Here is a 14257-nt window from a genome sequence, read left to right on the forward strand (position 1 = left end):
TACAACACAAACCGTTCAGCTGGTCAGCTTTAAAGTCTGCATCCATCACTCCGTTTGACACGTGCACTCTCCAGCTCTTTCTGTTCATTTTATTGACTTCAAACTCTCCATCATTCACCTCTGCTCCTTCACAGCGGTGTAAACAGCAGCTGTGAAAGCCCACATTACTGCTGGAAACAGCTGCATCACTATCTGTTCAGATGACTGAGAGGTGACTGTGGTTTAAGCAGCACACATCTGCATGCTGATGAGAGCAGCAGGAGACACTGGCGCAGCCTGTAAGCTCCTCTCGGCTGATACACTACAGCCACTCTCTCTACCCCCACTTTGTTTCTGTGTATTCCTTCCGGGTCCATTAGTTAGGCTGATGGATGACAGGGTTCGAGGGGAGTGACAGAAAATCCACTTTCCTGCTGCTCTTCAGATCCTGATCTGACTCCCAGCCTCTGCTGGTTTGACAGAGGAGAGGACCGGTCACATGCTGACATGACAGGGTTAAAACCCACAGTGGAACACTGAGCAGATTTACTGCATAAAGAAAAGGATCCTGAGGGGATTTGTATTAGTTGTGTAATAAGACAGCATGAGTGCACGGCTTCTATTACATGTGGATTTCCATTATTTCGTTAATTGTTGTTCTTTTAAACTGTTAAAGATTTTGCCACAGTTTTTCAGTTCTTACATGGTGCAAAATTGTACATTATCTTATGTTCATTACATAGCACGTCCTGAAGGATGCCCCGGATGAAAGGCATTTCATTCGGCTGACTCATGTTTCACTATTAATTGCAGAGTGTTACGTTTTAAACCACCAGTGCGCTGCTGTGACTCCGAGTCTTATCAGAAAGCTGTGACCACAGCCTGCAGCCTCTCAGCACCTCGTGTTATTAACAGCTTATATCTCAGCCTGTCTTTGATGGTACTGCTCAAGGAGAGCATGAATAAGTCATGACAGAGCCCATTTCTCCCTCACCCCAGCACTGTTACAGGTCCCAGTTCAAGAGTATGCATTGGAGATCAATGAAGATGTGGTTTACACCTCCCAGAGAGTGAGTACTTTTCCCCAGGTGTCAAATCTGCACTTGTGCATTAAAGCAAACACAGTTCTGATTTAACCTCACCCACCAATCACGGTAAACCCTCGACGGAACCCCATTTGCCAGAATAAGTATCTATTTTTGTATGATAGAAAAAGGAAAACATTTGTATTTATTTTAGTTGTTATGTAATTTTTAAATATCTACATGTCTAAATTGCACATACTGCGATAATAACATGCATTTTACTATAAGTGGTTATACCATCTATGAAGATTTATGCTGTTTACAGATTATACTGTGTTGACCAAACCATATGTTTTAAGGTTTGCAATACTGTATTGCTTTATGCATACACTGCATTATACAGAGAAATGTTCTGAATATTTATCCTAGCCTCATTAATAGAAATGGGATGGAAAAAATAATGGAAGTGTAATGCAATTCAGATTAATGGCAAAAACACAAAAAACACAAAAACTGAATCCCATATTCTCCATTAACCTAATATTTATGAATCCTTCTCACCAGCACATCCTTATACTGGGACCAAACAGATCATATCCATAATTAAAATGCAATAAGTACCAATTTGTGAATATTAACAAAAAGATTGTTTAGCAGTACCATGTTTTGCATAAATGCACCATCGTTGTGTTTTGTTTCATTTGCATAGTATTTGATAGAAATATAAACATCCTTTATTGTCCCTCACTAGGGAAATTCACCTGTTCCAACAGCAACGCGAGAGAGAAATGGAGCAAGAAAATTCACACAACAGTAAAGAATAAAAATACAAGAAATAAGAGACTGTACAGGGCAAATTCACAACACAAGAAAAAAATAATACTGTAAAGTTAGGGTTTCAATAAAATAAGGGTCACTAATTGCAAAATCTGTAATCCCGGATACGTTACTGCAAAAGGCATGACGTTCGAACTCCCCAGCTGTTATTTGCTGAGGGAATTTGTCAACCTCCTACAACAACACCTGCATCATCTTAGACTGAGATTTTGATTTTCTGTGTTTCCTATTTACTGAGCCGAAGTCGTTCTTCATGTTTTCACTATGAACTGGCGATGGGGATGAGTTCTTACGTTTATTTGTTTTTACAAACTACTGCATCTCAAAAAAAGTAATATAGACTTTTTTAAAATATCATTTAATTGAATTAGTAAACCCCCACACTATGAATGTCTCTTTGTGCTCAGTAGAACAGTCAACTTTCAAAGACGTTGGCCCTCACGCAATGTTTACGCAAAGTTTCATGAAGACTGATCGAGTTGTCTCGAGTTGAGAGTGAAGCTTCTTAAAGCTCAAGTTGTCTGTTTGAACTAGCTTCCAAGCTTCCATTAATTACCGAAACAATACTGATAATATTAATAGAGATGCTAAAAACACAAGTGCAACAACTGGTGAAGCCAAGTAAGTCATGCATACACTCATCATATTTCAGGCTTAAAACACATACGCAATGATGTTTCCTTTAGCTTGTTGTAATAACATATTTTCCCACAATTGATGAGCATTAAAATTAAACATATTTGCTGTGTAGTTTTATGTTCAATTCAAATTGGTTTTATTAAAAAGCGCCAAGTTACAAGAGCTTACACTGTAAAGACACTAAAGTAATACATGGAAACCCCAACAATTAAACAATGTTTAATCAACAATATTGTATCGTTAGCTTTATTTTTTCTAAAATCTTGTTTCTATTTTTATTTAAGTTAACTGAAATGTTTTTTATACCTACTTTTTAGTTTTAGCTACCCATAATCACCTGTGTTTTATAGAGAAAATGGACAGTGCTATCAAACATGTGTCATTTTCAGGACATCATACATTTGTAGCCCTGGCTATATAAGTAGCTCATTATTTCAATTTGTTCATTAATATTGATAGTTAATTGCAAATGTTTAATGTGTTCAAGAATGTATACCTGCAAAGTATGTGATGTGTGTCAGTTAAATGCACAACCTTTTTATTTGTATTTTGAGGTTTATGTCATTATTTTTGATATGGTATTGATATGTACTACAGCTCCAGTGAACCCTGAAGTAGTCTCAGGTAGAGGGGTGGGAGTAAGTGGGGAGCCGTGTGCACTCTGCAGGAAGCGAGAGAGACGAGAGCTGAACAGTGTCGAGTGAACGCAGAGTTCTTAGAAGGGCGACAGACGCATTTTCGGGTTGACGGATAGTTAACTGGAGTCGAGAACTGTTGTACCCTTCTGTGAGGTAAATGTGGATTTTGTCTGACACTTGTACCCAATGTTATTGTGTAAAACGGATTAGCGCTAACACAGCCGCTAGCACAACTGCTAACATAGCCGCTAGCGTAGCCTAGCATATTCGCTAAGCTCTTGTTCTGCTCTGTTTTTATTTATTAAGCTAATGCTAAGATTGAATGTTATCACATGTGAACTGGCATTTAGTGGAGTTGTGTGATTCAGTAGGAGGAGACGGACGTCTTGCTGGTGTGTCAGAGAGGTCCCTTCTGCTGGTGTGCTGAAGTTATGTGTTCACGTGGGAGCACGTGGAAAGGACGACTGTGAGTGCTGCTGCCATGGCCTGCTGGTAGCCGTGACCCAGTTTCCCCGCTATCCCCTTGAACTGCCTGGAGGTGTGAGTACTGTTGTTTGCACGTGCTTTTTATTTTTACTGCTTGGCAACAAGTGAAGCGACCATATTGTTTTAGGTCCCAACGCACCCGAGCCACGACTCAGGCCTGCAACGAGGGGTTTGCTAGCAGAAAGACTGTAGCACTTGAGGTGTGTGTGTGTGTTTGGTGAGAGTGCGTGTGGGCCCACAATATTATTTGATTATTTTGTTTCTGTTGAGGTAGATACCTTATCATTGTTTAACAAACTTTATTGATTTTACTTATTTTCTTTGTGTTGTTAATTCAGCATTCACTAAAGTGGAGTTAACTTTATAATTGACCTGCTTGTGTGTGATTTATTTCCATGTAGTGTAGTTTTATTACATATTTAATACCATAAGCATTAAAAAGGGAGTATCAATAGGAAAGTAACAACAGGAACCCAGGGCCCCTCTCAATAGAACGTGGGACGGGTGTTACACATTAAAGTTGATATCATTTTTGGCTTCTGAACTATGGCATCTTTTTTAAACGAAAGATACCAGAAATGTCTGAACATCAGTTCCTGCAGCAGCTATACACGAAGTTCAGGGTTAAAGTCATGATTAAAGACATTTTTCCATTTTGCCTCAGTCTCTTTTTTTTCCAGATAATCTGAATAATCAGGCTTGCTGAGAACAGCTAAAGCTACATTTATTTCTTTAAGTTTCCCAAAGCTGAGTGTGAAATGAGGCCAAACACCCCAGAGCTGTTATTCAAATGAGTGTGAGTCTGAGTGTTCTTTAAGTAAAAGGGCTTCTTCTCTATTTTTACAGGCTCCTCACTTACCGTGCACTCTGCCCAACACCAGCGACTTCACAGCGTTGAATTCCCCATCAGATGTCAGATTGAAGTCTTCTCTGGCATTTTCATCAATCTGAAGGAAGAGAGCTACTTCCATTATTTAAATAGGAAAGTTTTGTTTTAATTTCGGCGACTTTGAGCGGTAGGTGTGGCACGAGAAAAACATCTTACAGAAACGGTATTACGAGGTACTCTAAACGTGCTTCAAATTTGATTCAAATTTGTTTAAAATGGATGTAAAACTATCTCCATCACCTTATGACTCCTATACTGTATGCTGCTAAAGATACAACAATTCAGTATGACGGAAAGTGATAAGATGAAATGTGCCTCATAGTTTACTGGAGCCTCACAACACAGTGAATCAGGAGGCTACACCCACGCAAGACAAGGTCACCTTGTAATTTATCTCACAGTTGATAATTATATAGGCATTCTGGCTGCTGCATCCTGGTTAGATAAAATTTACCTCATACATCATCTGAGGCTCTTGTTAACAAGATAGATTCAGGAGATCCAGATACGATGAAGATGCTTCATATTTCATCTGTGGCTTATTTAATGGGCGGTTTGTCCGCGCTGTCCTGCTATAGCTGCATCCAACTACTGTGGGTGGAAGTAAACTACATTGCTGACTAAGGCTTAAAACAAAGAGGGATTTTTTTTACAATACTGTAGTGTGGTCCACACCAGAACTGCTTGCGTGTGTGTGTGTGTGTGTGTGTGTGTGTGTGTGTGTGTGTGTGTGTGTGTGTGTTATTGCCCTTGAGATAAGCTCCTCATTGGCAAAGACATGGAACAAAAAAAAGTTTATCTTAAGTAGCTTTGCACCTCATCTTCTTTATCTGCATGTACAAAAGCACATCATCGACATAAAAGGAGCAGGTTTTACGACACAGTGATGCATGACTTTGCATTATTTATGGAATAATTTTAGCAAGTGGCTCAAGCACCATTACATTACTGGTAACGATACTGGTTACTGGATAATCACAATTAGGATATTGTATTTGATGCAACATCATAACAACATAGCAACATCATAACCTGTTGCATCAGGCTAAATTCTGGAAGTGTCAGAAGAATCACTACACCTATCTCACAATGAGACTGCTGTGACTGTTACGAGCCACACCTGCTAATCATTCTGGAAATACAAAATAAAATGATTCTCAGTGTGTGGTTCAAACATGCAAACTAAATGTTTCCAGCAAAGAAGAAACTCTTGTCGAGTTGTGGCAGCAGAAGCTTGTTTGTATGATGTGTTTTCTGGTGTGATAATGACAGTGCAAAGGAGCAAGTAATATGGAGAGAAACGCCCTCGGGATTGCTGCCGTGCACTGAAATTCTATAGTAGATATCAGCTTTACAACAGTCTGCAAACAGTGAATAAAACATGATGTTGTGTGCCAAAGCTTATGAGATCCACAATAATGAAACATCAGTTTGTAGACTCTTTAAGGGTTATGAAGCGAAGGTGGTAGGGATGTGGCCAAAGGTTTCTATTGGAATGTGTTGCTGTTGTCACTCACATTAACTCTGCAAACAGGATCATTTGTGTGCTGCTAATCTGTCTTTTGTTCCTCCAATGTAAGAAAACAACAACCTCGCAAATTTGCATTAAACGCTGGACTTGTTTTTTTTTACCTAAAACAATACCGACGCCTTTGTGCGAGCTGGATTTCGTTGTACTTTGCCAATTTGCAAACTTGCAGTGATTTCATGAGCTGATGAAGTGTTTTTACCTGCACAGACACAGAGTCTGTCAGCCTCTTGATGGTAACGGTGTGAAGCTGTCCATTGGCCACGTTCCTCACGCTGCTCCTTAACACTTCAGCATCTCTGCTGCTGTCCAGCTTGTATCTCACCTCCAGCTTATCTTCATACATAACAGACACACACACATACTCATCAAATAATAGTGTTACAACTCAGATATATGAAAGAAGTAACATTTCTACACTTTCACAGAAGAAGGATTTGAGATCATCAGCATTAAGTTTGGTCTTTTCCTGAAAATTAGGCTTTGCTACGTTGTATAATCTTCACCAGCAGGGCAAACATACATTTAATCCTTCATATATGGATCTGAATGTTTTGAAGAAGTTGTTGTTCTATTAATTGAGATTTGCATATTAGGAGGATAAGCGCTAATTCCCCATCAATAACAGAGCTAATCCAATTAATTCCCCTAATAGTCAAGCATATTAATTGGAGATTTATCAAAAGAGTGAAGATTAAAGATTGTTTTTAAAAACGAAAGTTTTTTTTCTCACATCTGCAATATTTCCATAAATCAAAGTGAATAAATCATATCACAAGGTTAAAATTACAATTCAATATCTTCTTTTTGAGGTGCTGAGGAGAAGGGGAAATATTAAAGACGTACCACGTACCAGCTACTGCTCTAATAACAATAAATGTATTCTTTAAAAAAGGGAAAAGGGCCCTAAGTGAAGCAGTAGTGCTCGGGCTGAGAGGGTTTAACTGCAGTCAAGGATGAAAAGAAATGAGCCATCTTAGGGCAAACAAGAGAAAGCTCTCAGGGATTTAATTGGACGCTTCATTTTAAGAGCATTTACCTGACGACTCCACGGTCAGCAGCAAATCTTAATGCCCTGCTGTCCATCAGCTTTCTCTGAGTCATTAACACCAGAAAAAATCCATTTACAACTAATCTAGCAGCAAAGTGCCAATTTTATTAGATTCCTGGATGCTGAAAATGTAATTTTCAACTCAAAGTGCCTCGTACCACTCTTAAAAGTCAAACTCACAACACAATTATTTCACACAGAAGCTAAGAAAACACTTCAGCATGTTTCCAGCTCTTTTATTCAGAAGTGCGCTGACCTGCCTCCTATTATCGGCCGACCTAATCCTTATTCCTGCAGTGTCACTCATTGGGTCTCAGAGATAAGTCCAGAAAACACTTTATTCTTAACTTGAGACAAAACCTAATTGCTGGCAAAGCTGGCTGTATAGAAAATGCTAAAGGCTGACGAGGCAAATCCAGAGAGAGGAGTGATCTGACAGATTTTGATGATGGAGAGCAGGAAACGAGGTCAAAACAGGAAAAGTTGTTAGGAATGAATAGGAGAGAACAGGAGGGAATAAAAGGAGAGGAGAAGAGAAACGAGAGGAGCATCAGGGAGGAGAAGCAAATTTAAAAAATATAACTAGACAAAGTTTAGGGAGAAAAATGAGGGCTGGCATTAAAAGTTTCTGAGGTTTCAAAACTTTAAAGTTGGGAAAACTAAAAGTGGAGTTAGCAGGGGTAAGACTGAGAAGAACAGTGTACAAGGAGGATCAAGACACCTCTCAATTAACTTAAGGAGGAGGATAAGGAAAGAAAGGAGATGAGATCATTAAAAGGAAAAGAAGAAAAGACAAACAAGCGTAGGAGGCCTGTGCCCCTCTTACCATGCTTGTTGATGAGCACAGCCAGGTATTCTCTGTAGTAGGAGCTGACGTAGAGCAGCAGAGCTGGACTCTGGTTCGTCCTGAAGCTCAAAGAGATGTTCTCTGCTCTCAGTGTCATCTCAGAGTAGATGGAGGACGGCAGAGCGCTGCTGTTCCTGCTCAGCTCATAGGGCTCCTTGAAGGTGTAGCTGACTGATGTTCCAGGCTTGAAGCTGGCTGACACCTCTGGGACAGGACAAAAATAAATAGGCGAGGATTTAGAGTGCTGTTCAAATTAAACTTTAAAAGAGTTAAAGAGGTTATAGAATAGTGCAACAACATCTTATTGCTGTCATAAATACATGAAATATATGACTTTCTAATAATAAAAAAAAAAGTCAACTGACACAAAATTTTAAACTCACATTGCATATTTTATCATCATTCTGAGGCAGCGGTCCCCAACCCCCGGGCCACGGAGCGGTACCGGTCTGTGAGTCGTTCGGTACTGGGCCGCGAGAGTTGAGGCTCGGGTGTGAAATGTATGGGTTTCACATTATATTTTTATTGTTTTTATCATTAACTCGGTTTCCCTGGGTCTTTTCCCCTGTGTTATGAATAAATCTTCTGGTTTTTTGGTACCGGTACTGGTTTTATTTTGTTGTATTTATCCGCGACACCTTAAAGGCTGGTCCGTGAAAATATTGTTGGACATAAACCAGTCCGTGGCGCAAGAAAGGTTGGTGACTGCTGTTCTGAGGTATCAAAGGTCACTGGAGCTCAAACTTAAACTTTTTACTCCTGCGCAACGAGATCAGCCTTTGGAATGAACCCATCAACCTACAGTATCTATCCATTCATTTTCTTTCTCTTACCCGGGTCCAGCTCGGAAGGGTAGGGGTTTGAGCAGCGATGCCCAGGGTGTCCTCCTAGCTGGACATGCCTGAACACCTCACTTATGAGCCATCCTGAAGACATCACAGCTAAATGCCCAAACCACCTTAACTAGCTTCTTCCACTGTGGAGGAGTAGTGGCTTTATTTAAACTACCTCTTAAATGAAACAGCTCTAAGGGATGAAGTTTGCTTCTGCTGCTTGCATCCACAATATCATCCTTTCAGTCACTATTCATAGCTTGCGGCTATAGGTAAGCGTAGATTAACTGGTAAACTGACAGCTTTGCTTTCACTCTCAGCTGTACCTTTACCACAAGAGAGTCGTACATTGTCCACATCACTGCAGACACGTGTGAGTCTGCAGAGCGAGTGAGGTGTGTTGCCTCTGTGTGACAGAGTGAAGCTCAAGTACCCAGCCTGAACTAGCTGGATATTTGAAACCCACCTTATTTGTTTTACCAGTTTACTGACGTCTCCAGAATTTCAGTTATCAAAAATATCATTAATAATCTTCTGCTTTTCAGCTGATTGCTAGAGCATTGGCAATAATTTGAAAACTTCACATCCTAAGTTTTGAGCCTACATGAAAAAGATTCTAGTTTGAAAAGTGTTAGCTCTGCTTTCAGTAATGTAAGAGTAAACAAATTATTTCTGGGGCACAGAACAATAAATATATACAAAATTATCCCCACAGTGTTTTCCAACTTTAATTAACTTCAAATGAGGGCTGTGGTGTAGGAAGGATCGTGCATGTCTTATTACTTAGGAACTTTATATTTCTAATTACAGAAATTAGTCTTTAGAACTTCTTGCTTTCATTTTCCAACCAGACACAGAGATTAACTTTTAATATATCAAACACAGAGTGTCTCACTGTGACTCACAAAGAAAAACAAAGCGTGCATCAGCATCAGCATCAGCATGATGTGGGAGATCAGAAGATATCGGTGTTTAGTGGGAGGCGGGCTAAAAAAGGACAGATGGTTGAACTCAGTTATAGAACTAATGGAGAACACAAAGGTCAACGTGGTGACGCACTGTTAGTGACTTTAACATCAAAAACAAATCACTAAAATAGACTTCAATCATATGAAACAGTAGCTATCTACATCAAACCACATCAAGTACTTCTTGATGGGTGCTGAGTAGCATAAAAGCAGAAAAATGTTTTCAGTAAAGTATAGGTTCTTAACCTTCAGGCAGCAGGATAAACACTCACTTGTAAGTGCTTTGGCATTATTTCAACTTCCACTCCATAAACGTGAGGAATTTCACCCATCTGTATTAGAAATAACTCTGAAAGACTAATTTTTTTATGGCAAGAGAGGCAATCAGGACTGATCTTCACAGTGAAGGACTCTTCTCAGAGAAATAAAACTAACCTACATACCTTCAAACTATGCTTTAACCTCAGTGTGCGAGATGTATAAGGCAGCTGCGCTGAGGGAAGGGGATGGAAGTATGATGTGACACTGTGCAGCATCCTGTAGAGTTTAGACAGATCCTCTGGAAAGGGGTCAAAGCAGGTGACACCACTGAAGTAAAACCCAATCCAAACTCTCTCTTCTGAATATCAAATGATTTGCCATCTCCAAAACTTTTGCTTTTCACACAGAACAGTGGTGTTGGTCAGGATGTTACAAGAGAGCTAAAGACAGAGGAAGGGGTTTACTTCATATTTCTTATCTTCTGTTCTTCCCACCCTCAGAAGAACTTGTGTTTGGTTTCTTTACCTGTGTGCTTTGAGATAGTCAGCAAATTGCAAAAACAACTAACCATAAGGTCTAAAAATTCCTTAGAATAGAAATGCACAATGAAAAGCATGTGCGTCAGAATAGTTCTGCATGGGGATTCTGACATAGGCTACTTAGATTAAAATACGTTTGTGCATTGATTAGCTCGACGCTTTTTCGAATCCCGGTCAAACTGAACATTTCTTTTTGTATCACAAATACTCATTGTGATCTTTTTGCTCTGTATTTGAGATTTGAAAAGTAAAAGTGTCACGATTAGCTGTGTGGCTGGCAGTGGCTGGACCCAAGTGCAGGCCCCCGAGACAAAATATTAACTTAAGACGGCAGCTTTATTTGCTGGAAACACAAACTTGGCAATACAAAAACACAACTCAAACTAGGATTGCTTAACTAGACTGGGAATGCATGGCGTGGCATGACATAACCTGACGACAGAAGACGAGGGATACACACACAACTAACGTGGAGGACGTAATGACAAATACTGACTGACAGGGGCTAAAATACACTAGCAGGAAGATGAGGAAATGAGGAACAGGTGGACACATAGCTGGAACTTATTAGAAAAGACCAGTGTTGGGACTAACGCGTTATTAAGTAACGCGTTACAGTAACTACGTTATTATTGTGGTAACGAGCACATAACTAGTTATTATGCCAAAATCAGGAACGCGTTAGTTGTTACTGGGTCGTTATTCGTTACTTCTTGCGGTGGCTATCGCGGAGCTTCCACAGATTCAGTAACATTAGCAAGTGGTGGAGGCCAGCAGGTGGATGAGGGAAAGGGGACGCAGGAGGAGCAGAGACCCGAGGCGAACTGAACTTCAGGTAAGAAGTTATGACCTGCAGTCTATCTGGGTCAGATATGAACCAAGTTAAGGTGGAGTTTATTTTCGTTATGCTGACTTTTTCGTACTGGGTACTAGCTAGCATGACGGAGTTTCTATACAGCTGGGTGGGTGCTATGATGTTACTGATGTTGAACTTTATTTTGTTCATAAGGTTAATTATTAGAGTTGCCAACCGTCCCGTAAAAAAAGGAATCGTCTCGTATTCAGAGAAAATATCATGCGTTTTGTATTGAGGTGAAAAGGAACACAGTTTGTCCCGGACTTCAGCTACAATGAAAAAGACACAAAGCTGGAGTTATTCTGTGTCTTTGCTGCACAGCTGCCTCTTCTTCTCTCATTCCCTCCCCCTCCCTCTCCTGTTTCTACTTCAATCATGAAACTGATCAATGATCAGCTGATCGGCTTTTCTGTCGCAAGTCCCGTCTCTGTCGTTTGTTTTCATTCAAAGGCTTTATGATTTTTCCTATAATGGTGGGCCGGGCTCTAGTCAAAATGCCCGGGCCGATTTTTTGTCCCAGTCCAGCCCTGTATGCAGCTCATCTGCAGTCTGGTGTTACCTACATCTTCCTATTCGGAAGGCAGAATTTCCGAGTTCTGAGTGCAATCAAAGGACCATGACTGCAGTTTTTGTGTTGGATGTAAAAAGCGCACATGACGCTGTAACGTAGGCTAGAATCATGGCGGCGGTCAACGACGGTCCAGGCGTGGGATTTCTCTCGTGGAAATGTGCACATTATATTTTCCTTTCTATTGGTAGGTGGCACAGAGCACTTGTGGCAAGTAAGCAAGCTAGAAGACTGGCAGTCTTGCTGGGTATCCAGTTACGGAAGCAACACATTAACAAGAGAATTCTGAGTAAAATCAAAGTTACTTTCCCTAGTAACTAGTTACTTTGAAAGTAACGAGTAACTTGAAGTAACTGAGTTACTTTTGACAGAAGTAACTAGTAATGTAACTAAGTTACTAATTTAAAGTAACTTACCCAACACTGGGCAAGACTAGGAAGTAAAATTGAATACACTAACATGAGACAAGACCTTCAAAGTAAAACAGCAAACATGACAGGCACAGAACAGACATTGAACTAAGCCTAAGAACAAACTCTTAACCAGAATAACACTGAAACCTTATCATATTCAAAACAGGACAACTAAAGAATTAGAAAATAAACCATAATACAGAAAAACACCAAAATACAAGAAACTGAAAATGCTGGGTCGAAATGACCCAGAACCGTGACAAAAAAGTATTTTAAATGTCAAATAAGATGTCACGATGTGTTTCTAAAATCATGCTTCCATAAAGTTTAACTCTACATTATTGAGAAGTAATCTTACATTAACTAAGAGCTCAGCATTTTTTCATCAACGATGGAGCGCCTTTAAGACATTTTGGTTATACTGGACTTTTACTCTACTCATTCGACCTCAGGTGTCTCGTCAATAAGAAGCTACCCAGCAACAAACAACAAAAAAGACAAACTTTTCAAAAAGCCAAAATAAGATAAGGGCGAATGTCTGGGCCATGTACCTCACCTTGCTGTGGTATTCCTCTACACATAAACAATACATTTGTCATGTTTAATGAAGTGAGAGTACTGCGATGCAGAATGCGTGAAGCAGACTGAGACTTTTATGATGGGCTGATGAAAAAACTGTTTAACCAGATTAAACTAAAACCAGACAAAAGAGAAAATAACTTCCAAAAAGAAACGAGAAATGAGAAACAAAAAAACGAGGGGATACAGACACATGAATAAAGTTAACAGAGGGAAACTCACAGGAGATGAGGACAAAGGACACATTGAGGGATCTATAAAACTCTAAATGAAATCCGTAACTAAAACAAACAAGGACTTAATGCAGTGACAAATAGATAGAAAAACAAAACCTGCATTAAATAAAGAACAAAGAAACCACAGAGAAGTAAACCCAAAGGACTCCAAACAAAAAAGCCTCTAAAAAAGTGAGTGGGACAGACCTGGGGGTCAGCATCACTAAGTATCTAAAACAATCTGTTTTTCTAAGAGAAAAGCTTGTGCAATCAACTTCCTAAGCCATACACAATATTAATAGTAAAATGTGTGTTCCTGTATCTGCTCACCTGTTTGGCAGAAAACTCCCGCATACGCTGACAGGCTGCAGTCACACTGGAAGCCACTGGCTCTCTCCACACAGCGGCCATGGTTCTGGCAGAGCGAGCCGTAGCTGCTGCAGTGACCCGGGCAGCCGGGTTGAACCCCTGGTGTTATCTTCGCCCTCTCCTCCAAGTCCAGAGTGACGCCGTTCAGCTGCAGAGAGCGGATACAGCCCCGGAAGCCTTTCTGCCTGGATGCTGTGCCTCCTGATAACACAAAAATAGGGCATGGCATTAGCATCCCATTTCCATTTTAAACATTAATGAACTAAAACTCAAAGCCTCCAAAACAAAGAGGAAGCAAAATTCTGCATGTTTAGCTAACGATCTACTACAGCATGACAACATGTTGTCTTTGTTTCAGCCCTTCTTTCATTTCTTTATGTGTTGACAGCTTCTCCTGTCGACTACAGCAGATACACATGTCGCCTGTGCTTCCCCGGAAGCTCCAAACTGTCAAAAGTTTTTATGAAATGACTCAACGATAAAACAGCAATGAAGCAACAAACTGTAGGTGGGAAACAGTTTGGGGGACGTAACTTTTATCATCCATCTGTCTGCCTGTCTAACAGGGCATTCTGCATGCTCTCTTTAGTGGAAGTTTAAACCTTGTTTTCATTGTTACACACTCTCTCTGAGATCTTACACGGTCACCGATTCTTCACATAGTTCAAATAAGACAACCCCTCTTTTTCTACATAGATCAGAGTCGATCTATTACCTCGCTCGAGGCACTAACTCAG

At 40.1% G+C, this 14257-nt stretch overlaps 1 protein-coding gene and 1 long non-coding RNA gene across 2 annotated transcripts in view; one reads left to right on the plus strand and one right to left on the minus strand.

The window, feature by feature from the left end:
- The window catches only part of LOC113011429 (contactin-associated protein-like 4), a 152533-nt gene that overhangs the window by 8265 nt on the left and 130011 nt on the right, over positions 1-14257 (minus strand). The window contains exons 18-21 of the mRNA XM_026151015.1: positions 13482-13721; positions 7899-8123; positions 6224-6357; positions 4464-4551 (exon numbers count right to left, since the gene is read on the minus strand). Coding sequence (XP_026006800.1) covers positions 4464-4551; positions 6224-6357; positions 7899-8123; positions 13482-13721 — 687 coding nt within the window. The remainder of the gene's footprint in view (positions 1-4463; positions 4552-6223; positions 6358-7898; positions 8124-13481; positions 13722-14257) is intronic.
- On the plus strand, positions 2866-3968 carry LOC113011430 (uncharacterized). Its single transcript, XR_003270542.1, has 2 exons — positions 2866-3271; positions 3487-3968. It is a non-coding gene; the product is annotated as an uncharacterized LOC113011430 (long non-coding RNA).

This window comes from Astatotilapia calliptera, chromosome 18 (assembly GCF_900246225.1).
Source record: "Astatotilapia calliptera chromosome 18, fAstCal1.2, whole genome shotgun sequence".
In the NCBI taxonomy this organism is placed as follows: domain Eukaryota; kingdom Metazoa; phylum Chordata; class Actinopteri; order Cichliformes; family Cichlidae; genus Astatotilapia; species Astatotilapia calliptera.